The 26661-nt window shown below is 36.1% G+C and overlaps 1 protein-coding gene across 1 annotated transcript in view; it reads left to right on the top strand.

Annotated features, from left to right (window-relative positions):
* LOC136258264 (uncharacterized) overlaps window positions 1-21038 on the top strand; it is a 41866-nt gene extending 20828 nt beyond the window's left edge. The window contains exons 15-34 of the mRNA XM_066051598.1: window positions 647-1294; window positions 2071-2712; window positions 3247-3567; window positions 3683-4006; window positions 6332-6655; window positions 7288-7605; window positions 8401-8712; window positions 8830-9147; window positions 9280-9594; window positions 11838-12010; window positions 12065-12221; window positions 12302-12613; window positions 12670-12818; window positions 12961-13099; window positions 13156-13325; window positions 16035-16158; window positions 16220-16414; window positions 19430-19810; window positions 20352-20520; window positions 20568-21038. Coding sequence (XP_065907670.1) covers window positions 647-1294; window positions 2071-2712; window positions 3247-3567; window positions 3683-4006; window positions 6332-6655; window positions 7288-7605; window positions 8401-8712; window positions 8830-9147; window positions 9280-9594; window positions 11838-12010; window positions 12065-12221; window positions 12302-12613; window positions 12670-12818; window positions 12961-13099; window positions 13156-13325; window positions 16035-16158; window positions 16220-16414; window positions 19430-19810; window positions 20352-20520; window positions 20568-20787 — 5711 coding nt within the window. The 3' untranslated portion in view covers window positions 20788-21038. The remainder of the gene's footprint in view (window positions 1-646; window positions 1295-2070; window positions 2713-3246; window positions 3568-3682; window positions 4007-6331; window positions 6656-7287; window positions 7606-8400; window positions 8713-8829; window positions 9148-9279; window positions 9595-11837; window positions 12011-12064; window positions 12222-12301; window positions 12614-12669; window positions 12819-12960; window positions 13100-13155; window positions 13326-16034; window positions 16159-16219; window positions 16415-19429; window positions 19811-20351; window positions 20521-20567) is intronic.
* The last annotated feature ends 5623 nt before the right edge of the window (window positions 21039-26661 follow it).

Below are 26661 nucleotides of genomic sequence, written 5' to 3'. Positions count from 1 at the left end.
GCAGGAGTAGAATATAGTAGTTATTGACAGGAGTCCAAGGCAAAGCGGAGAGAACAAGTGACAACTGTTGTGATATAACTGGCTTATATACAAGTAAAAGACTGTCAGTACTTTGATTTATACAGCTTCATATATATACAGTACTTTTATGTATATGGCTTCATATACAGTACTTTTGTGTACATGGCTTCAGATACAGTACTTTGATGTATATGGCTTCATATACAGACAAGGACAAGGAAATTTGATGTGTATTGCTTTGTTATGCTGACACTGCACTTTGATTATCAACATTGCAAATTTGGTGTTAAGCGCCTTATTGGACAATATGGTAGTTATTACCCAGGCAACAACTACCATATTGTCCAAGTGATTTCTGTGAAGTATGGCTATAACATTACTCATTACCTATTGCATCTAGGTTTGAAGAGGTGTTGCTCTGAATTGCTTGGTGTATAGCAAAGGATATTTAGCATTGTTTGCAATTTATTACATCTAGTGGATGACATGTTAGCAGAATGTATAGCTTTGATGATTATGGCAGAGATTACTCATGTACAGTTTTATGATCAACTCTTCATCTAAAATTAAATAATTTCTTTTCATTTTGTTGTTCTTAAATTGTATATTCTCTTGATTTTTACAGTTCCCAGGCCTGATAATGTTACAGTGATAGCTCCTGATACTCAGGTAGTTGGCCAGTCATTAATACTGGAGTGTCATGTGATTGCAGCGAGAGGCATTATGAGTGATGTGAGCTTTGTATGGAGTATTTACAATGGTCCTGAACTTATGAGGGTTGAGGGAGTCTACAGTACTTTTACATCATATGACTCAGATGGATACTTGGCTAATTACACTATCCCACTACTGAGTACAACTGATGATGGTAGAGTGTACCAGTGTGAGGTAGTGATCAACACTAGTCCACCAGTTATGGCTACTGGTACTGTCACACTGGATGTTACAGTTCCTACTCCTACAGTCAGTATAACACCATCTGGTCCTATACAAGGAGCTATGGTAGGTAGTCCTCAAGATATCCAGTGTACAGTGAGTACAGTTAGTGGAGTGGAATTGCGTTCAGTGATGATAAGTTGGATGAGACCTGGAGGAGACACTATTAGAAATGATAGTAGAGTGACCATCAGCCCAACCAGTGGTAGTGGTAACAATTACACTAGTAGTCTCCAGTTTACATATCTGGGAGAGGAAGACATGGGCAGTTACACTTGCACGGCAATGATATTGGATACAACTGCTTCAGAAGATACAACTACCGCAGACTTTATTGGTAGGTATTCGCTGTTAATAATGACATACTGTACAGTAATTTTGCCTCTTAATACTGAATTTCTGGTAAAGTCTACCTACTGTACAATTAATAGAATTTGTAGAGTATCATATTATACTACAGTAAATTGCATAATGCTATTAAGAAAAGTCTGTCAGTAATTTTCAAACTAAATCTGAATTGAAAACTGTACTGATAAGATATGCTCTAGCATGGCGTCATACATATCTCAAATAGCACGTAATCAACATAATTATGCTGTTAGTTTATATGGTGTTATTTTATCATGCATACAAACTTCTGCAAGCACTAACAACCATAGGATCATTTCAATAAGCCAGATAACTAGAGGCATCCCACAAAGTGTTGCACACCAAAGCACACATTATAGACATAATGTACACACATCAGTCTTCCATTTATCATTCAAAATTTTGTGGGCATAATTCAAATAGAATGAACCAATCTATTTACAACACTTGGACCCAGTAAGCTAATCATTGATTAAAATAGTTTACAGTACTTATGATAAAGGCAAAGAATGGTTGTTATATTCTTCCATCTATGGTTTGGCATAGTATACTACTGAATCACAAACATTAACATGCAGCATATCACAAGATTCAACAGCTTCAAAATTATACCATTTCCCATTTAATATTTGGTAGGTCTGAAGTGTTTTTATGGCGTCCTACTATTGTATGTGATTTCTTTATGCACTTACAAAAAATTGAATTTGTCGATTAACAATTTAATAAGAAATTTTATGTTAACAGTTCCAACCCCCACTGTCAGTGTCACTGCTCCTAACACTCAGATAGTTGGTCAGTCACTAACACTGGAGTGTAGTGTGACTACTGTGAGAGGTATCACCAGTAGAGTGGATATTGTGTGGAGTAGAAGTGATGGAATGCTTCAGACTATTACTGGAGTCAGTACAAATTCTTCAAGTGACAGTGTCACAGTGTACTTAGCCTCTTACACTATCCCACTACTAAGCACAACTGATGATGGTAGAGTGTACCAGTGTGAGGTAGTGATCAACACTAGTCCACCAGTTATGGCTACTGGTAGTGTTACACTGGATGTTACAGTTCCTACTCCTACAGTCAGTATAACACCATCTGGTCCTATACAAGGAGCTATGGTAGGTAGTCCTCAAGATATCCAGTGTACAGTGAGTACAGTTAGTGGAGTGGAGTTGAGTTCAGTAATGATAAGTTGGATGGAACCTGGAGGAGACATTATTACAAATAACAGTAGAGTGACCATCAGCCTAACCAGTGGTAGTGGTAACAATTATACTAGTAGTCTCCAGTTTATGTACTTGATGGAGGGAGAAGAAGGTATTTACACATGTGATGTGATGATACTAGAAGCCAGTGCTTTGAATTCAGTTGAATTAACAAATTTTGTTGGTAAGTTTATTATTAACCACCAGTGCAATATGCTTTTTTATTGTACCTACAGTGTATTATGCTATGCTGCAGAGTTCAAAATTTCAGACTATTAGTTATGGTCATAGTTTTTTATTTGCAAACTTTAAAAGAATGATGGTAATTTTAAAAGCAGAGAAGTATATCTCATGGAAGCTTCATTTGGCTTGATACTGCTGTATTAAAAGTGTCATGTCAAATCTGACTGTTCTTTTATGATGTATCAATGCTTTCCTTGAGACCTTGACATCACATTTTAAACGGGAAAGAATTCCGAGTATTGCATAATTATTTTGCCTATTATGCTCAGTTCATTTCAGAATAATCGGCGAGTGCTTACTTGACTGTTATACATGCATACTTGTTTAATGTTGCTCCTGCTAAGATACTGCATCCTGAATACGTACTTTAAAACATAAATTATTAACATTATGCGTACAAACGCATGTAAATGAACATTCATTTTTTATTTGGTTGCATTACTATATAAATCTTTGCTCTTTCAACGTTCTGTAGTTTCCACTCCTTACAATGTATCAGTAACTGCTCCCAACACTCAGATAGTTGGTCAGTCACTAACATTGGAGTGTAGTGTGACTACTGTGAGAGGTATCACCAGTAGAGTGGATATTGTGTGGAGTAGTGATGCAGAAGAACTGTCAACAAATGGAAATGTTAACATCAGTTCTATTCAGGATTCCTCAGCAGTGTACACAGCATATTATGACATAGTTCAACTGAGTACATCTGATGATGATAGGGTGTATCAATGTCAGGTAGAGATTGGAAGAAATCCAGTGATTACGAGCACTAGAAGTCTAAGACTGGATGTTACTGGTATGTTTGCATGTTCCTCTATGTAATATTGTTATGCATGTACAGAGTACAGTATACAATCAGTGATACTAAATAATTATTGTGTACACATATACTTCATATCTATGTTTTGTAGTTCCTACTCCTACAGTCAGTATAACACCATCTGGTCCTATACAAGGAGCTATGGTAGGTAGTCCTCAAGATATTCAGTGTACAGTGAGTACAGTTAGTGGAGTAGAGTTGAGTTCAGCAATGATAAGTTGGATGGGACCTGGAGGAGACACTATTAAAAATGATAGTAGAGTGACCATCAGTCCAACCAGTGGTAGTGGTAACAATTACACTAGTAGTCTCCAGTTTATGTACTTGATGGAGGGAGATGAGGGTACATATGAGTGTAATGTGATGATATTGGAAACCAGTGAATCAGATATTGTACAAATGAACAATCTTACAGGTGAGATTTATTTTGTTATTCTACATATTTTCTCGTTTGTTTGTAACCTGTATTCTCTGGTAGCTTGCAAATCCTTTAGCATAATAAAATTTTGAATTATGTAATTCAAAGGCAAATCTAAAAGACACGGTGTAGGAGATCTGAAGATGAATAGTTTACTAACATGCCCATAAGGAAGTTTGTATTCATATAAATGCCTGAGTACTAGTGGATCCAGAAGGTTGCACATGGGAACATTCTCCCCCCCTTTCCTCCCCAAACCAAACAAATATCATAAAAGACCAATATATTCTAATAGAACAGTCAAACACTCTAATAGAACAATCATTTCCATGTGTTGTAAGAATGTTCCAGGTGTATGCCATTTTATACTGAGCATACATGCTCATAGCATGGTGAATGACAGTTTTCAAACTGAGCAATAACTGTCTTTTGCATACCACAGATACTGTATAATTATTGCTATATGTTATAATTTCATAAAGTACTTTTGGAAATCACCATTGCAACAGATTAGCTACAATCCATGTTAACAAAGACCACTCAGAAAGCATTGATTTATTACTATAATTATGGACTTTAGATGTATACCCAATATTTGAGTGCAAGGTTTATTAAATTCTATTCCCTTGTATCTCCTGCTACCATTGTTGGGCGTAACGTGTTACCTACTAATATCAACACACTACATTTTCTTATGCTAACAATATCTGACGAATAGTTACTTCACATAATTAATACATTACTAAAGTAGTGCATTACTACTCATTACTTATTACATAGCAAAATACTAACGTGTTACTGTAATATTGTTACCTAACGAAGTATATATTAATGTGTTACTTAACTAGCACATTACTGTAAAACATTGCCTAATGTAGTACCTTTATGTGTTGTGTAATGTGTAAAACATATTACTAGTTACATTTAACTGAAGTGATATATAACTGTGATGCGTTTCATTGCAGTGGAAGTAATGAGCAATAACTAAAGTAATATATTACTTTTGAAAAGTAACGGCCCAACAATGACTGCTATAGCTGTAGGTCACAGGATTATATAGAAGTTTACAATATCACATACAAATGGTTGTACTATAGTTCATTGTGGCATTAGTGCATGAGAAAATCAAATGACCTACACTGTATTAAGAAAGCTGCAGTAGTGATGGCTTTGCTACCCAAGTGTTTAACTGCTGATAAGCTTTGGGTTCATACAGTATGATAGTACTGTATAGTAGGGACCAAAAGGTGTGGGTGTAGCCTATGAAAAACATCACTTAAAAACCAGCATCACTTTTCCCTGATGACGATGTAGTATTGGTTAGATAAAACTAAGCCCAAACAAGTCTTCATATCAACCCGAAACATATTCAACAAGTTGCTATGAAATTAACATAAATTAAATAGAATTTTCTAGTGATTTACTGACAGAGTAACCGACTGATTCCTTCAGACAAACGTAACTAATAGCTAAGGCTACCGGCTTAAACTTTTCACTATTTGACGTAGCTTTGGCCAGCACACCACAGTACGTACAATAAATTCTTCAAGGACTTACCAGTGTCCTCCTTTGTGTCCCATTCATCTTAGCTGACAGTGAAAAGTGTCAATTTGGTGGTAGCACATGATGGCTTCTCTTTGTAACGGAAATTGTCTGTATTTTTATAACAACCACTTTGATTGAAGAGGTGCTTTTCGAGCAGTTCTTGATTTGTAATGCTGTGTAAGAGGTTGTAGCTGGCAATGAAGTGTAGTGGATACTTCACTTTCAGACTATAATTGATAGCTAGAGTGTGTGGCGCCATTTCTTTCTGTTGATGCAGTATGCGTGGGTTCACCAGTCATAATAATTTTATTTTACAAAAAAGTTAACAAGCAAGTAAACAAAAAAATTGAAATTTTCAACTAGTCGGAGTAGGGACCATAGCACATTGATAAAAAGTACTGAAACAAGCTGGAGTAGCACATGATATTAAATCATAGTAAAACAATAAGAAGTATTATATCCCTACTGTGCTCAAGATACCATAATGGAAATGCACAGTAGGGATATAACACTTCTTATTGTTTTACTGTGATTTAATATCATGCACTACTCCAGCTTCTTTCAGTATTTTTTATTGATTGCTATGGTCCCTACTGTAGTTGAAAATTCCAAATTCTTTGTGTACTTGTAAACAATAATGCATCTTTATTAGGTGTGTAAAATTTAAACTAATATGTATACGGCAATAGCAATAATAGAGACTATTCCAATTTTTTCAGTTGTATGATTATTAATTTTAAATAAGTTATAGTTTACTATTACCTCTGCCCTTTGTAGTCCCTACTCCAGAAAATGTAAGTGTGACAGCTCCTGATGTACTGACAGTTGGCCAGTCACTAACACTGGAGTGTAGTGTGACTACTGTGAGAGGTATCACCAGTAGAGTGGATATTGTATGGAGTAGTGATGGTGTAGTAGTTGGAACAACAGAAGGAGCCAGTCCTAGTGCTACCACAGACAATTACATGGAATATTCAAATGTTTATACCATTTCACAAATAAATGAAACTGAAGTTGATGGTGTAGTTTACCAATGTGAAATGATTATCAATTCTCTTTCATTGGTAATGGCCTTGCAATATGTTGTGCTTAACCCACTTGGTGAGTAGAACTAACTTACACTGCACACAAATTTATGCTGCTGTGGCAGTACTGAGAAAGATTTTAGAAGTTATCATACACACATACTGCTGCAAGAAGAGACGAATTATAGATGTTATAAATGCAAGATACACTGCACTTTACTATTGATTCTCCCACAGGATATGTTGACAAGTATTGCTGTTGATTCCTTAGCATTCAATGTGCTTGTATAATCTAGCCAGTGGGAGGATTATGCAATAATGCGATTGCCAAGTGGATCCCATTGCTTGCTTTCTCTTTTCTAAAGACCAACAACCTGTTTATATTTTGCATTTCAACCTTATTAGGACATACAGTATTTTAAATCTCACCTTATTAGAGAAAAAGGTATTGAGTAACCTTAGAATTTGTACCATATCCAAAAATTCATGTCTAGCTCTCATTAACACATACTACCAAGAAGTTACAGTATTATGGTTCATGTCATTCTTAGTACAGGACATGATATACTGTATGTATGGACAACTTTTGTGAGATTATCAAAAACTTGCCAATATAAATCTGACCCCACTCTTACAATAACAATTCTTATTACATCATAGATTCTGATTAAAAAAGGATTTATAATACTTTACATATGTACTTTACAGTTCCAACTCCCACTGTCAGTGTGACTGCTCCCAACACTCAGACAGTTGGTCAGTCACTAACACTGGAGTGTACTGTAACTACTGTGAGAGGTATCACCAGTAGAGTGGATCTTGTGTGGAGTAGTGATGGTGTAGAGATAGTGAGGAGAGAGGGAGTCACCATTAATACAACAACAGACAATTCAGCATTGTACACTGACTATTACACTATATCACAATTGGGAACAGCTGATGATGATAGGGTATATCAGTGTGAGGTGGTTATTAATAGAAGTTCACAAATATCTGCTACCAGCAGTGTAACCTTGGATGTCATTGGTAAGTTTGGTAAATATTTGATGTAGCCATAAGCCTAACAATTTTCTAAGTGACTTACAGAGCAATGTAAGGTGAATCCCAATGTAGCATGTGTGGGTGGGTAATTTGGACTATCTTGTGTTTGTACAAGCTCAAATCCTGGGCTGGTCAAGTTTTTTTTGTTTTTTTTTCAATCACTTGGGAACTTTTTGTGTTAGTAGTCCTTTTTTTGAAATGTCTTGACGAAATCTGACAAAATTTTTAGCAACACACTTCGCAAACTGTCACTGATAGCTACAATTATCAGTAGTACATAGATTGTTGGAAGCATATTGGATGGAGGAATGTAACACATCCATTGTGATCTTGTATCTCACACTAATGAATATCAAATACGCTTTTAAAATTTGACAATTTCCTTATAATATCAGTTCATCAGGTAATTTGTATCAGAAAAAAGCAATAAATATTGGATATTAGGTTGGATTGCCTTAATACTTAGTTTGAGTCATAATCGTGATGGTTGACCTCTACTATTGTCATAGGTGCGCTTTCTGCTCACAAGCTCTATTTCATTAACTTGACTACCATGTACCTGTAAACAACGCATCTTGTGCAATTAAAGAACTTACGAAAGTTGTTTTATACTCTTTTTACATTGTACAATGTAGTATTTGCTTTTAAAGCACTATCATGATGCATGTTAATGACATTGCTATATTAATTCTTTTATGATAATTGCACTATATAATAATTAATAAATTAATATGCTTGTTATTATGAAGCAATTTATTCAAGTTTGTTTTCCATTTGCAGTCCCTGATCCTGTAATTTCCTTTGCTGATATACAAGGAGCTATGGTAGGCAACCCTCAGGAAATACACTGCACAGTAAGTACAGTTAGTGGAGTTGAGCCACACTTAGTAATGATAAGTTGGGTGAGACCTGGAGGAGACACTATTGCAAATGATAGTAGAGTGACCATCAGCCCAACCAGTGGTAGTGGTAACAATTACACTAGTAGTCTCCAGTTTATGTACCTGATGGAGGGAGATGAGGGCACATATGAGTGTAATGTGATGATACTGGAAACCACTGCATCAAATACAGCTATTTTAACACCTGCTGGTATGTACGGTAGTTGTGGTAAAACGTACACACATAATATTTTACAGCTGGTAAACAACTTAATAGAGTTTTATGATTTTATGTGTCTCAGCATGATCTGCTGTGTGTTCTCTCTAGTTCCACTTCCATCTGTGGTACTCACTGCTCCCAACACTCAGATAGTTGGTCAGTCACTAACACTGGAGTGTAGTGTGACTACTGTGAGAGGTATTACCAGTAGAGTGGATATTGTGTGGAGTACTGGTAGTACTGAGCTTGTGAGAAGAATGGGAGTGACTTCTAGTTTGATGACAGACAATTCAATAATATTTACTGATGTTTATACTATTCCACAACTAAGCACAACTCATGAGGGACAATCATATGAATGTGAAGGAGCAGTGGATTCCAGCTCACCAGTCAGTGCTAGTAATAGTGCCACATTAAATGTATCTGGTAAGTGTAATATTAATGTACCACGTAATTTGTATGTTAACAAAACGACTTGACTTCACAATGATTATGTCATTGTAATTTTCTATAGTTTTATACATTCCCATATTACTTATTTCATTATGTATCTTATAGTTCCTCAAGCATCACTGGATATATCAGAGTCAACAGAAGGATCTGTTAGTGGACTAACTCATACTCTAACTTGTACAGCTACATTAGTTAATGGAGTATTACCATCTCTTGTAACAATCAGTTGGAGTGGTGGTAGTTTATCTCAGTCTCCAAGAGTCATTGTATCTGATCAGACTACTAATGGATCACACTACACTAGAACAGTGACATTCTCACCATTACTCAATAATGATCGTGAGCCATATATGTGTTCTGTGGTAGTAGATGGTTTTGATGAGGCTCAACACTCTGATAGCATATTGATAGCAATAAATGGTAAGTTTACTTATATCATAACCTCATATTCATCTACAGTTCTAGCTGGGGGCTACTTGGCACATATCTTCTAAAGCAATTAAATTACATAATTATACAGTATATGAAAATAGTAGGGATGAGACATTACAGTTCCAAACATTCTATACTTTAAATAGCTACATATGTGACTGGGCCTGCGAAAATAGGGTATGTGGGCACATGATTTTTGCCTACTTTTTCAAACATTCATCACTCATACGTTTTTGTACCATATTGCTATGGCAATGCAATTTTCAGCTCTTAGTAAGCATGTAGTTGGCTTTAGGATGCAAGTTACAGAATGCAAATATTCCATTCCAGTACTGAGATATGACCTGTAAAGTGACGGGATGTAGTTTGTGCCCACATGCCCTGTTTTCGCAGGCCCAGTCACATATAATAGCATTATGAGATTGCATTGTCTCTGAAAAAAGAAACTTTTCTTAAACTTGGCCTTAACAAAGACTGATCACTCAATATAACAGTTCACCTGTCAGGTTGGAATTACATTAGATATTAGTGGTACATAAGGCATAGCTACGTATAATAAGACAAAATTTCTAATTTTTATTTCCATCAGCACTTGTAACAGATGCAGTCCTATTTCTTAGTTTTCTAATGTATGAGCATTCTTTAAAATTATGTACAGTAATTTCATGCAATAGCAAATACTGGTTGAATCATTGAGATAGACAATTGTGCAAAGCTTTACGCTCTGCATACATCACTGACTCACAGTCAGGGGTGTAGACAGGAAATTTTGGTAGAGGGTTCAAATTTGGGAATGGAATATCTGGGAAATTCCTGGGTATTCTCCTACAACCAGTTTCTAGACAAAACTTATGCATACACAAAATCTGCCCTTAGGCAGTAACATTAAAATTAGTTCTGTGTGCATCTATACGAAACCTAAACTGCTGTTTATGCAGCTTACAAACACCATAATCCTACTGTATTATTAATGAAACTAGCTAATCTTCACTTCCAGATAGCATACTGATTCCCAACTTTAAGTTCTAGCACACCGCCCTTCTCTGGGATCCACTCCTGAGTCTTTTGTTGGCAAAGCATCATTCCAAGTACAAACCTTAACATCATATTCTTGTTTCAATTCGTCACTAGACTGGCTTGTACTCCAATACATTCAAGACACCATGTGCTCGCCTCATGGCACAAAACATTGCACTAAACAGACATTTACAGTGTAAATACAGTATATCATATTCAATACTTTATATACTAACCTGACACATGTATATCACGATTACTGCAGCTGCTGTTCTTCAACTAATCATCAGGTATCACATGCACAATTGCTGACGTGATACAGTCACCCTATTGAATCACACTGTTATTTCATCATTAATGATTTACCTTTAGTACGATTTGATTCTCAGGGGGCCGCGACAGCATGCGTATACCTACTGGAGAATTCCAAGGCTGAAAGTTTAATGCGACTTAATTTAATTTTTTTGCAACTGAAAAGGGGTTCACCCGAACCATCCAACCCCTCCCCCCCCCTCTGCCTATGCCCTGGATAGTATCTGAATAGTGCATGTCAAGGGAGTTGTCCCTCGAGACAGATGCAAACAAATTCTGTACGGAGAGGAACTGGAAATACTGATTTCCAAACATAACCATCAATGTGATCTAACAAATGGGTGTGGTCATACAAGTTGAAAATGGATAACATGTGATTGAAGCTATGCTATACATTCATACAGTCGCTTGATTACCAGACTATTACCCTGCAGCAGGCTGTACCATCTCACAGGTGAAGGTGTGGGAACCTGAAGTCCTATATACCTGAACCTCATGCATTGTACAGTATGAGACATGGACAGTTGTCATTTACTTCCCTAGATACCCACTGATAACATAGCTGGCTGAGCTGATGACACCAAGTCACCACATCCCTATTTAACATTAATTTTGTGTATACTAGAGCAGTACAAGTAAAGTTTTTTGTCTATGAAACAACAACAGCAGCAACTAGACTTGCTGGAACTGAAACATTCTAATTACCAGGCTAATGTTCTACCACTTGGCTGTGATGTGTGTGTGTGTGTGTGTGTATGTCTATCTCTGTCTGTCTGTCTGTCTGTCTGTCTGTCTGTCTGTCTGTCTCACACACACACGCACACATACACACACACATATACATACACATAAAATGCACACACAACATACATGCATATTGCATATTGTATATTTTTTTACAGCTCCCAACCTAGTTGCACAACTTTCTCCATTACTGATAACTGGTGATTCAAGAAGAGATCCTATTGGGTTATTATGTACACCATCTGTGACTGAAGATGTAACTTTAGATTCATATCAGTTTACATGGTTCAAGGATAGGTTTCCATTGGATATTGTCATCTATATGGATAGGGTAAGTGTTTATGCAATAGTACACCTTTGCAATTCATTCCATGCTGTAATACAGATCACTGATAGTACCACATCATCCACACTATACATCAATGCCACTGATACTAATGCTACAATACACAATGGAATGTACACATGTCAAGTAACTCTCATCATAGCTGGAGTAGACAGGTTTATTGAGTTCTCTGATAACTCTAGAGTTGCGCTGAGAGGTATTATACTTGAGACATTCTACTTATTGCCAGCATATTACTCCTAAATGTAATATAAAGTGTAATTGTTTCTACTATAGAATCATTGCCACCAACTGGACCTATCGACATTGGTGTTGCAACCTCGCCATACATGGTCTACATCACATGGGTTATAGAGTTTATTGTGTTTGACAATGAGACCTACTCAGTGCAGTACGGTAGTGATATGTCATTACAAGATAGTAGTGAAGTGGTGATGGGAAGTACTGATGGACTTGTTACTAACCAAGTGTTCTCTGTTAACATCACTGGACTAACACCATTTACTACTTATTACTATATTGTGTGGGCTAATAATTCAGTAGGGAACACTAAGACCTCTGTCATGAGTTTTACTACTAATGAAACAGGTAATATTTACGTTAATACTTAATACACTGCTTATGTATTATTGTCCACTATCCAGCTCCTGGTTTAGCTCCTGGAAACTTTAGAACTACGAACATAGCATCAACAAGTATCATGTTCCAGTGGGATAGTGTAGTTGATCAAGCTAATGGAGTGATCAGGTGGTATGTGGTCACATGTGATGATGACAAGGGGAATAAACTTATGGTAAGCATTGTCATTTAATTAGTTTTACATTGTGTCTTGTGTTGATAATGAATAACAGCACACTAAAATAGTCCTATATTTTATTGACAATGTAGCTACTATAGTATACAGTATTCTGCTAACATTTAATCCAATATTGCAGGTCAACACTACTGGTGAATATACACAAACAGTAGTCATTGGACTAACCCCGTTTACAACATATATTTGTACTGTACATACTGTGACTGTGTCTGATGGACCAAAGACTGATCTTATGAGAGTGACAACAGCTCAACAAGGTATAGTATAGTATGTACATAACTATATTGTATTAATATAATAATTCATCCAACAGCCTCCAATCCTCCAACACTTATTTCAGTTACTGCCATTGATTCAACCTCAGTGCGAGTTGAATGGAGTCGGCCAACAATACTCAATGGAATACTGACCACTTACACTGTTATCTATAAGACTGAAAATCTTCCAGAGAAAAGTACAACAGTAAATTTCAATGGGCAATCAGTGAGTAAATAGCTAGCTGCATGGGTAGTGCCAAAATCAATTAATTGTCTATGACCAAGACAAATGGTAGTGTGTTATGCCCAGCATGCCACACCATTGGTACAGTATACTGGCAAACAATTTTCACATATTTACAGCTCCATGGTCCTTCTCTAAAGCACACCATATTGGCATTATAAATCTGCCTGTTGGGGCAGGCTGCATTCCAAATTTGATCAAAACCACAAAGGCATTCCAGAAAATGAGCAGCCAAAGTTTCATTTTTTCTTCATAAGAAGTTAATTTAATTTATTAATGCTTTACAGCACAAGTACTGAAGGTCTGTAGGACACCTGGTCCTACAGCCTGCTCAAAGACATTAGCTACATACGGTGTGTTTGAAAATTTGCAGAAAGGAGAAAAAATCCATGACTGGACCTAGCTAGGTGGCCTCAAACCTGCAGCCATCCGATTTATGCTCGAACGCTTATAGGAGTCTACCAGGTGGTCAGGATGTTTTCTCCTTTTTATTTTCATGTAATTATTTCCATAGGAGTTCACAGGGGCTTAGAATTAAATTCTCCTTCTTTGAACACACACAATAAAAATCACTATTAAACAACTGAAACCTTTAGCTTGCAGTGGTGTAGCTACCACTGAGGCAAAAATGCTCAACAATTCAGGCTGAGCAGGCCTGAGTTTTGGCATCCAGATTTTTCTACTCAAGTGTTACTAGACAGTGTTTAATACTGTACCACACAGATAGAATCTATGGCTGTAGTACTAAGCAGGGCTGTGGCCCACGGTAACACTGTCTGGAATTGGTTGGACCACTTTTCAGCTACTTGAATTTGTAGGGAAAAGATCGAGATACTCTAATAGAGCAGTCATCGTAATATACTCTAATAGAGCATTCGAAATAGATTATAGCCACTGTTCTCATTACACTGCATGCTTGGTCTAAATTGTTTACATTTGATTTTCAAAAGTTCCAGTAAGTCAACTGCATGGCATATCATTGAGCTAATTGATCATGCATATCATGCATTAGCAGTTACAATCAAAAAATAGCCATTTCAAAGCATATATTATTTTCCTTGAAAGAGCATGCTCCCAGACTCCCTAGTTTGACATGCTTAGCATATGCAGTTGAGCATCACATGAAAGAGATAATCTCTGACTTAAATATCATACCAGATCAATAAAAGTATAGTGTGTATGACTATGACCTCCATTGCAGTCCATAAAATTATGGTTTGACCACTCAAAATATCTCCAGAGTAAGTCATTTTTTTGTAGTTAAACTAGTCTAATAATTGAAGCAATTGCATGGTATCCATATATAGCTTTGACTAAGCTGGAGCATTATATACTTATGGCATGTAGAAAAACACTCAGAGTTTTCTAAAACAGTTTCTTCCATCCAACCCTGTAAATGCTGTACCCCCCAATGCACCCATGCTTGAAAGTTTTTGTGAATCAGTTGAGTCAGACCCTCTCAATTAGGTCAATGAATAAACTTTGCCTCAGTAAATTTTTTTTCCTGGCTATGCCACTGGCTTGAAATGTGGTGCACACAGACAGTATATGTAGTGAATTCACATAACAAGTTTGATGCTAGTCCAATAAATGTCCATAATATTATTGACTAGTATTAAAACATACATAAAGATCATACAGGATAGGGAATAACTTGATAATTGGTATGTACATAGACCAACTTCGAATTGTAAAATTTTTGTGAAATCAGAGTAGTAGCTACAGGGTTACAAAAGCTAACCCATAGATTTACAGGGTCAACATACTGTTACTAGAATAGTTTTAAAATTGCAGGAAAAAATATTGAAAAAAGGTTTTCCAGGGTTCAAACTACCCATGCCTAATACCCTAACCCTTAACCACTGAACCACAACTGTCATGGCTGTTCAGCTCACTTTATTTCTACCTTATAAATGCTACTTTATAAGTAAGTTTATATATAGAGCTACCACTGGAAATTCTAGATTGTTCTAAAGAAATATTCTATATTACCTTAGCTGTTTTAATACACTGCGGATTTTTCTAGTTTATGAATTTTGCAGTGCTTTGTTTCTTTATCTATAATTAATGGTTAATGGTATGCCATGGAAGTTTAGGATTGTTAAAACTGATATGCAGTGTCACTGCAGAGTCTGCCATTCTTATTAGGCTTGAGCCAATTATGCTTTGAAAATAGCCTAATATGCTTTTGAGCAGTACTCAAAAATCCAGCCTATTATGATCAAAATTGTGCTCTCAAAATCAAGATTATGCTCCAGAGTTTGCTGTTTTGCTAGAGTATATCAGCTTTTCCTGACTGCTGTATTAGAGTAAGTGACTGTTCTATTAGAGTATTTCAATCTTATTTTCGTGAGGTGTGAATAATCATACAAGAAACAATAAAAATAATAACATTACACATTTTCTTGATATTAAATGAAGTACTAAGGTGTAGTGTGTTCATGTTGTACTGCATTTTGGTGCACGCATTGTGCATTTTAATTAAAAATCTTGAAAATCATCCTATTATGTTGGCATAATGCTTGATGCTTTTGCTAGCCTATTATGCTCGAAATTATGCCAGCATAATTGGCGTAAGCCTAATTCCTATCAATTATAAGTTATGGAGATAAATACAGATAAACATGCAGATAAATACAATAGTGTCTCACTTTAATGACAAAAGGTGACTTTATTGAATGATTACAACAGATGCAGTTCTATGACATCGCTGAACTAAGTCCTTATCAACTGGTCACTGTTACTGTCACTGCCACAAATGGAGGAGGAACTAGTGATCCAAGTAATGAAGTGTCTGGCAGAACAAATGAAGCAGGTAAGAAGACTACTGCCACATTAGAAATGATCATGGTATATCTCTGAATGTATACATGTAGTTCCCGGAATCGTAGAGATCATTGGAGTTGTAGCGTTGTCTAGTTCAACTGTTAGTGTTATTTGGATACCTCCTGCTCAACCAAATGGAATTATTATACAATATGAAGTGATCTATTCAATATATGGTGATACTGATAACAGTGTAACTGCTAGAGTAGCTAGTGATGAAACTAGCAATGTCATATCAGATTTCGGTGAGTGTAGTGATGTCAAATACAAATGTTTTAGTTAAAATTGTATACCTATTAATACCTATAAACAACAACAGTCCATACTAAACTAATGGAATCTGAGAAGCATAAACTAAATTTGTATCCATCTTTTCTTTGAGTTAAATATCTAACTTTGAACCAAATATGGTTTTTATCAGTGCTCAGAAATTAAGTCTGTTCAAAAGCATGCTTTCAAAAATATCACAGTGCTAATGTATTTCCTGACTGTTGCATTAGAGTGACTGTTCTATCAGAGTAACTTGATCATATTAATTTTCTCTAAAATGTTACACTGTAGTAAGTTTTATGTGAATTAAAGTAATAATGTTTATTGTGTTCATTACATAGACAGTGGAGGGGGGGGCAGGGGGGATTGCCCCCCCCCCCCCCCCACTTTTATGGGACACTGTTTTGCAAGAAAAGATCGAGATACTCTAATAGAACAGTTAGGATATGGATATTCTAATAGAGCAGTCACAGTATTCAGAGAAGCAGTGTAGCAAGCTACTTAGCTATGTATGTGTAGTTATAAATAAGGAGATATAATTGACAGAGAGCAGCTATTGTCAGCAGGCTGTGACCTTTTTTTTGTTTGTTTAGTCTTCAACTTACAGCTGGCCTGGTCCCATCACTCTTTGGCCTGCTCCACTGCCCCTGGTTCATTATACTTGACATACACATTAATTTTTCAATTTATAATCTTGAAAACTGTTTGGCATACTGCTTGATAATTTTGCAAGGATAAATTATTATTGGCATGAGTGACAATTAATATGGGAACTTCTAATATTCCAGATTGAGATACGTACCCTAATAGAGCTAATCGAGCAGTCTTATACTCTAATAGAGCTTTTCATAGAGAGAAAACCATCAGTTTTATTGATGAAAAACACAGTAACAGTATAATTATAGAATAGTCATGTATTAACAGCTTTGTTAATAATATTAGGAGAAGGAATTTTATCATAGAATATAATCCGCAGTGTTAAATGTCAGAGGTGTTTTTCAGTGTGAAAGAGTGCCATGCAGATATTATACTACTATCAAGACACACGGTAGTGTGTCGTGCGGCCCAAGAAGCCGGCGTGCCACACTGTGAGTATATTTACAGGAAGAAAGAAAATGCGGTTTTCACACATATGTAGTTCTGTGATCCCTTATCCGATTGGAATCAGTTTCACTACAGAGGTGCCTGCTAGGTAGGCCACACCACATACCACATTTGAAGGAAATCACCCCAGCCATTGCTGAGATACAGTATGAGTGGCCAAAGTTTCGTTTTAATTTCTCCATTCTTTTTTCTTCTTAAGCCGTAGGGGGGCTACGGGTCTTCAATTTCTTTTCGCACACTTTACAAAAATTGCTATAAAACACAAACTTGTAACTCCATTGCATCAATTTTTGGCACAAGCAAAGAGTGTATAAAGGTACATTCGCATACCAAGTTTGCTATGAATCTGATAAATATCCACGGAGTTGTGAGCGTTTATTCATGTAAAAAAGGTGAAACTTTTGTCACGGCTACAGGGTAAACCGAGTAGAAGAATAACTTGAAAATTTGTGCGTACATACTGTAGGTTGATCACCATAGGAGTGCCTTTTGGTGGTTGGAACAGCAACAGACTTACAGTTACAAAGTTATAAAGCAAAAACCAAGCAAATGTGAAATCGCAGGATCGAGATACTGTAATAGAGCAATCACTGGTGGGGGGGCAAAAAAGGTGCATAAAAATGTCGAAAAAAAATCTATTGATCATGACCAGAGTTGGAACCAACGACCTCCATACCTAACACCTGCATCCTTAACCACTAAACCACTATCTCGACATATCACTTCAAAAAGTGCAGGATTTGAAGTTGAGAAACTGCATCTTTTCATGTTTGCATGAAAAATCAAGATACTCTAATAGAACAATCACTGCAAAACTATAATTGAATGCTCTGATTGATTGATTTGTGACTGAAATAGGCACCTTGTTGCTGATAGTATCCCAGGGAGCTGAAACATTACAGCTCCAGTACAACAATGTACAATAACTAAATAGGTAGCTACACAAATAAGACATAATTACTGTATAATTAATATACATAAAGTAATAAGTAACTAGGTCCAGCCTTGGTTGTCTGTGTAAATAATCAGAAAATTCATTGAGTGAATCAGATTCAATGATTCAGTGGGGCAATTTGTTCCAATCTTGGATGGTCTCTAAGATCTATGTCATTAATGTATAGTAAGAACATTAGGGGTCCAAGGACAGTGCCCAGGGGGACACCAAACAATACTTTCTTTGTGCTAGATGTGCAACCATCAACTAAGATTCTTTGTGTCCTGGAGGTGAGCCACATAGAAATCCGCTTGCTCTAGTCAATGCTATGGCCTGACATAGCATCAAAACTTTGGTTTTGAAAATACAAAAAGAAGTGAAATCCACTCAAACACAGCCAAGCTGTAAAAGGCATTGTTAAAATTTATTAGCATTAACATCATTGCAGCCATTTCTTGGCCGCCACCTTTGATTCACAACTTTTTTCACCCAGGCATTTGAGGGCTGCACTCTTTTTTACAGCTTGGCTGTGTTTGAGTGGATACTTCTTTCAGATGCAGACCTGAGTGTGAGCTCAATGTAGTTTTTGGTCATGAGGATAGAAGGCCCTCCTGCATTTACATCACTTGGATTTCTTTCCAAGATGCATCCTTGATGCACTTAATTGTGATTGAAATCAAATCCATAGTGTCAGTAGATTCATGTTTATATGTGTAGGCCCACTAGCTACCTAGGTGATATACAGATAATACTGTATTAACTCATACATGAAAATAGTAATCTGTTTGAATCATTAAAGTATTCAAAGTCTCTCAGTGGTTGGGGGCTGCACCTCCAGACCCTGCATCTGTAACTTGATACTGTTGTTGGAAACTCCAATTGAAAAATCTTGGCTATTTCGCTAGAGTATCTACAATATTATGACCTGTTGTACTCATTGTATTCACTACAGATCCTGGTATTCCTTACCAAGTGGTAGTGGTGGCATATACAAGTGCTGGAAGAGGAGCTGAGAACAAGCCTACAGATTTTTATAGCCAAGAGGATGTCCCACTCCAGCCACCAGGGAATGTGGAGGTGGAGAGAAGTGGTACATCAGTTAGTGTTGCATGGGAACCTGTCACTTTATTTGACGCAAGAGGATTTCCTACATACACAGTAACTCTTGAACCATCTACTAGTGATAGTCGTGTTACAAGACAGTCTAATGATGGAGTAATAAGGGTGACCACTAATGAAACTAATGTAGTTATAGGAGGTCTTGATCCCGCAGTAGAATATGATGTAACTGTAGCAGTGAGGACATCTGCAGGAGAAGCAGTTGCAGAACCACGTTAGTTGCTTTAACATAATGCTAGCTATGTACCTATTTGGTGATCTAGGAAATTGCACAAACAAGGTCCAATATGTAGTTCTTATCTTATACCATAAATCCATATTTGGTGCCATCATTAAATTTTGTACAATAATAGGGATCACTTTTGTTTCTCTGCCAAATATATCAACCATAAACCAGCCTCACATTTTTTCCAAATATCTTGCAAGTATTGCTTGGATAAAATAAACTCCAAATGTGCTTCAAAGCAACCAAACATCACTTGATGTGAAATGCAGATTAGTATGTAGTGTGTTTGTGTTTAACTTTAGTTTTGGCACACATAAAAATCTTGAAAATCTGGCATAACACTTCATGCTTGCTAGCCTATATGCACAAAATTACAACAGAATAGTTGACATAAGCCTATATATATAACTGACTTACTCATAAATGGTACCCATAACTAATGTTTGTGTGTCTGTCGTAAATTTTTCACCTATTACATTATTAACTAGCACTTGACCTTCACCTCATGTCTTACCTTCATTTGATTTAGTACAACTAGAACCCATTCGTAATACTGCTGGTGATGATGAAAATGATGACAACATCAGTCTGGTATTTATTGTGCTGTTTGTTGTTGCGGCTGTGTTGTGCATCCTCTTTGCTATCCTCATTGTTTTAATGGTGGTAAAGCGAAGAAAGAAGAGAAGTAAATATCCAAAGTAAGTCATACCATTATGAATAATAGCTTAATATCATTTTTACAAAGACCTAGTTATCCAGTGGAGTTGCTGCATGTTGCACAAACTGGGACTATTCGTAATCCTCTTGCTGAAGCAGATGAACCAAAGTCTGTTCCAGGGAAAGACCTTGAAACTGATCAGACAGAGATTGTGGAAAATCCTTACACTGTTATTGATAAGAAAACGGAAGCCACTACTGATTTTGATCTGCAGCTAACAGCTGTTACTGCTGATGATCAACTGTAACTTTTCCAACTTGAACTTGATAACACTTTGTAGTTAAGCTTTTGCTAGTCTAAGAGTAGTTTTTCTTGGATATTTTGTAGTTAGATCTACTGCTATTATAATTGCCGCACATGCAAATTTTGTAGAGTGTAGAAAAGCACCCCCAACATAATAATTTTATCATGCAGAACGCATATAGGTTTACTTGTGTTTATAATGCCTTGTTTGTACACCATTCATATTTATTCTACTGTTCAAAATAGCTAGCAATTCACTGGGAAAATATTGTTGTAGTACGAACAAGCTACTAATTTTTCAGGAAAATATCAATGGTAGCTACAATATCATGATTATGCTTGGAGATTCTACAAGTAAACATTCAATCATAGTTGAGAGCAAATTTGTGACTTTCGCCTCCCATACGTATTGTGTAACTGCAAGTACATAATTGATAGAGTCTAATAATATACAATTCAGTTATTATTATATACATGCATGCATGTAGTACTCTTCGTACTGTTAACAACCCATTTTGAAATCCTAGGACCACTTCTGCGTATACTGTATATGGTAGCTGGTTCTGGCATATGAAATTTCTCAAAAGATTCTGAACAATGTCCAGTTTCTCGAAACTTTTTAAAACTTAATTTTTTTGGATAATCCCAAAACTGCTTTAGAGTAACATGATTTTTTGAAAGTTTCTCTCCTGTATAATCACTTCTTAAAACTTTTCAATCACTTTTCAAAAGATTTTGGTTTCTCAGGCTTCTCAAACATTTCTCTCAAACTTTTTAGTTTCACTTTTTTACTGGGTAAGTAGGTTTGTAGTGAATCAAATGGAAACAACAACATATTCTGAAAATGCTTGCATCTTTGGAGGCAGAGCATTGCTTAACTAAAGCGATCTAATAGAGCAGTTACTTTGTACAAAACACCCTAATAGCAGTGATGGTCAGTTAGCTAGCTAGCTACATATTTGTAGTTGATTCATGTATAATAAATATATTATCAAAAGACCAATGCAATTTCAAGGTATTGTATGCAGTTACAGTAGATTGAAAGTCTCATAACAACAATCACAAGTGACTCTAGCATCATTGTGCACTTGTTATTATGTCACATCCAGATGATATGCTTATTTAATTGCAGCCTTTGTAGGTTAAAGGTTCCAAAGCAACAATTAATGATTATACTAGTCAAATGTGAATCTGAAAAACACTGTTGGTGGCAAGGGCAAGAAGCTTTGGAATAATTATTATGTCTATTCATTCTTATACATTTTCATTCTCTATCTCACTACAAAACTTTAGAATTATACTCCCTGAGTCCCTGTTGGCCTGTTAGAATCTGAGATATAGACTATTTGATGGTTACTTTAGTTATAGTTAAACCCCACCACAAGTAGGATATTATTGTCATCAATTAACTTGATGCTAAGATGAAGCAAAGGCCAAGGTGTTGATAGCAATATATCTTATGAGTGTAGGTGGGGTTTAGCTAACTTCTGTCCCACACTTTGAAGTACTTGACTTCATAAACAATGTGACAAATTTAATGACTGACAATTGCTACAAATTGAGTTGTTGATAACAATGATACACAGCTACCACACTTAAAGCATTTGACTTCATTAACAATGTGACAATGAGGCCTAGATAAACAGGTAAGTTGCATTGTGTATGGTTTCAGTTTTGCAAGCTGGTAGTTTTAGCTTTTAGGACATATATTTTTTCTTTACAGCACAAATCTGTAGGACTCCTGGTCCTACAGCCTGTTTAAAGAAAGTATGTTTGAAAAGGTGAAGAAAGGAGGAAAAATCCAAGACTGGACCTGGTCAGCCTCGAATCTGCAGTCTCTGATTAATGCTCGAACACTTGCAGGAGTCTGCCAGGCGATCAGGATGTCTTCTCCTTGTTAATTTCAATATGACTTTATTTTTTAATAGTTGAATGTCTAAATTATGTTGCTATCATTGATATGTTATCTTTGATACTCTACAGGGGTTTAACTTCCATTCCCAGGTTTATTTACTTTGACTTAGGACTTCAGTGGGATACAAGTACTTAGTCCTTTAAAAAGTCTATTTTAATAATATATTAAATGTTTTATTAGAGAATCTTAACTTTGACACAACAATTTAAACTTAATTTCCCATTGTGGACAGTTTGCAAAATTGATGTAAAGTGTATGTATAACCATTGTCTTCTAATTATTTACCCAAGTATAGACTTTCTGTATTTCAGTACAGTGTAAAATTGTAAATAACTTGTTTTTATTAGAGTATTTTGATCATTTTATCCTCCAACTGATATTATACATAGCTGAGTAGTGCTACAAAAAATGTGAAGTCATTTATCAGGCATTCTTAGTTGTTTCCATACTGGTAAAGAAAAGTTCTGAGAAATTTTGGGAAACTTTTGAAAAGTTGAGAAAGCTATAAGGAATCATCATAACTACAATTTTTGAGAGGAAACTGTTGAGAAAGTTTAAAGAATCAGGAAATGTTTTGAGAAACTTTTGGTTTCCAAGGAAATTTTGGAGAAATATATTTATATAATTTATTTATTAGCTAATCAGCAATCACCTGACTGGGTTTGATGCTAAATGTACAATTACAACACAGTGATAGGTTTAATACAATTACAAAGTGAGAATTGTTAATGTTGGAATATGTAGCTAGACTGGTCCAAAATGAGTAGAGGTACAGTATAAATATAAGTGAGAGAGAAACCATGATAACCATCATATTACTAATGAAAGCAACATAAAAATTAATATAATTACCTAATAATATAGGTGAGGTGAATCCTCAGACACACACTACCCTACACAAGTGGATGTGGCATGGACAAAAACTTGCAACAATGATATACAACAGCATTTAAGCAACCTCTGACTATTCTGGACAGTTTCTGGCTCCTTGATGGGGAGATGGAAATTGCAGCAGCTATGTCAAATATTTCCTATGGATTGGTTTGGTCAAGCTTTTTCACCTTTGAATGTAGCTAGCTAGTTAATACAAAGCTAGAGCTATTTGAAGACTGCATGTGATTAAATTTCTGATCTCATGATGGGCTTGGGTAGCCAGCAGGGCAAATCCTGACTTTTAAAAATGGGGTTCCCCTCTGGAACTCTGAACATAGCATAGTAGCTTCAGTGTAGTAGCAAATATGTATACATAATTATAATCACTTTCCACAGTTTCCAGGCTAGTGTCTAATCATTGGACTGGACTACTGGACTGGAGTATTGGACTGGAGTATTGGACTGGATTTTACTTTTTTTTCTAAAACCAATTTTGCAAGTAAAATTATACATAGAGTTTTCTTTAAAATTAATTCAAACTCTATTACAATGTATAATGACTCTTTTGATGGCATTAGGGCCAGCAAAAATCCAGACATCTGAACACATTATTAAACTACATCCTATCACATTGCAGGTTATATTTATTTATTAAGGCTCAAGTGCTGAAGATCTGTAGGTGTTATTTTAAGGAGCTATACTTGAAAAGTTGCAGAAAGGAGAAAAAGTCCATGGTTGAACTTTGGAAGTTCATGCAGCCATCTGATATTTTATGAATACCTGCATTCTGTAACTTGTATTAAAATTCCATTAAGCTACAGTAGCCATTTAGCAAGAATGGAAACTTGCATGGTTATAGCAAAAACTAAATAGCTTTGAGTCATGTACGTACACGCAGGTTTGTAAAATTTGGTGTGCCCACATGCCCTGTTTTTGTAGCCCCCGGTCACATATCATGGACTCCTATGACTAATCATTAGTAAGGCCAGGCAAACTCGATTAATTGTTTCTCAACCCTGCCTGCATCTCTTTTGAGTTTTTACCCCACCACCTCTAATTTCATTATTGCTGTTATCAATCACGTGCACACATATTTTGATGCAAAGAAAAGTTGGTAATATCATCTTACAAATGTCACTTGCACCTCAGAAATGGTGGCAAACTGTAAGTACTAGTTCTTTAGCTAACCTTTGTGGTAATAGACAGATTTGGAGTATTTTCTTCAATAAATGAATAACCTCCTGCCTGTATAGAAATCCAACTTTTTGTGGATGCGAAGCAAATAATCAAGTTAGCATGACCTAATAGTCATCATATACAATATAGAACATTGTATTACAATAATCAGACATCATCACATGTGCTCAGCAGTGAAATAAACATTTGGGTATGTCCACATGTTACTAGGCTACTATAATTATAGCTATCTACAGAGTAGACACTGTCAGTCCAGTAGTCCAGTCCACTATTCCAGTCCAGTGATTATACACTACCCAATACCTACACTCTAGTCTAGCAATACCAGTACAAATGCAACTAAAGTCTCTGTTAGTGCAACAGGTTTAAAAGTCAAAATGATAATTATTTTAGAAGCACTTATTTCGTATGAAGGTGTTGGGTGGTAGTTTTAGTAACAGATAGAAATATAGTGAGTGTTTTGCCACTATTATAGGTATTTGCAATAAGTATTTCTTGAATGATAAACACATTTTGGCTTACTGAATTTAATAAAAACTTGTCAACAGCTTAGGGGCTAAAAAAGGGACTAGTTGTGGCCAAAAAGGTACAGTAGTTGTAAAAGTCAGGCTAAAATAACACAGAAAATGTGGCTGCTTTATGGAGTGCCATTTGTGTCAAAATGAGGCAATTAAACTTACACTGCTGAAATGCTCAGATATTAGCTACGTATATTATTTGCTTTGTTGCATAAAAATTAACATGGAAGTTCCAAGGGGATAGTGTTTCGTCAATATGAACTCCCAAGTACTTGGCTCTTGGAACTTGCTGAATCTTAATATATGTGTGTCTGGTCCACAGACTAAATTTGCTGGAAAATTGAAATTATTCGGCCTATTATTATGCTTGATGCTTTCTGGCACCTATTATACTCTTCATTATGCTGACATAGCTAAAAGGCTGCTACATCCCTAGTAACTATACTGCATATACGTACATAATTCATTAGTTCTTTTCCTCCCTTCATGCAGCTTGCTACGTACTTGCTTAAATTACTGTCATTTCTCTCAAATTGCTTCCAGATTTAATCTTGTCACAGTTTTGTTTCAAAATATTCCTGGGGGAATGTGCCATAAGTAATGCTCCAGCTTAGTTAATGCTACAGTATACCATGCTTCAATTATTAGACTACATATAACACAATTTACTCTGGAGATATTTTGAGTGGTCAGGCTATCCATGAAGGTCATAGTTACGCACACTATACTTTTTATTGATCTGATGATGTTTAAGTCAGAGATTATCTCTATCATGTGATGCTCAACTGCATGTGCTAAGCATGTCAAGCTAGGGAGTCTGGGGGCATGCTCCCTCAAGGAAAATTTTGAAGATGTATGCTTTGCAATGGCAAGTGGAGGCTATTTTTTTTTATTGTTACAGTAACTGCTAATGCATGATATGGATGATCAGTTAGCTAGCTCAATGCAATGCCATGCAGTTGACTCATTGAAACTTTTGAAAAGTAAATTAACATAAAGGTAAATGATCAAGCAGTGTAATGAGAACAGTGGCTATAATCTGTACTGAATGCTCTATTAGAGTATAATTATTACGATGACTGCTCTATTAGAGTATCTCGATCTTTTTTAAATTACAAATTCAAGTAGCTGAAAAAGTGGCCTAGTCCAGCACAATGTCACCATGGGCTCCAGCCCTGCTTAGTATTACAGCCATAGGATTCTATTTTGTGTGGTACACATACAGTAATGCTGTCTAGCAACGTTTGAGTAAAAAATCCGGGGTGGCCTGCTCTACCTGTTGTTGAGCATTTTTACTGAGGCAGCTATTTACCGAGGCAACTGCCTCGATTGCCTCATGTAGGGTCCGCAATCCGAAAAATCAACTTTCACAAAT

This window comes from Dysidea avara, chromosome 1 (assembly GCF_963678975.1).
Source record: "Dysidea avara chromosome 1, odDysAvar1.4, whole genome shotgun sequence".
NCBI classification, from domain to species: Eukaryota; Metazoa; Porifera; class Demospongiae; order Dictyoceratida; family Dysideidae; genus Dysidea; species Dysidea avara.
Note: the sequence above shows the minus strand (reverse complement) of the source record. Positions and strands in the feature narration are given on the sequence as shown.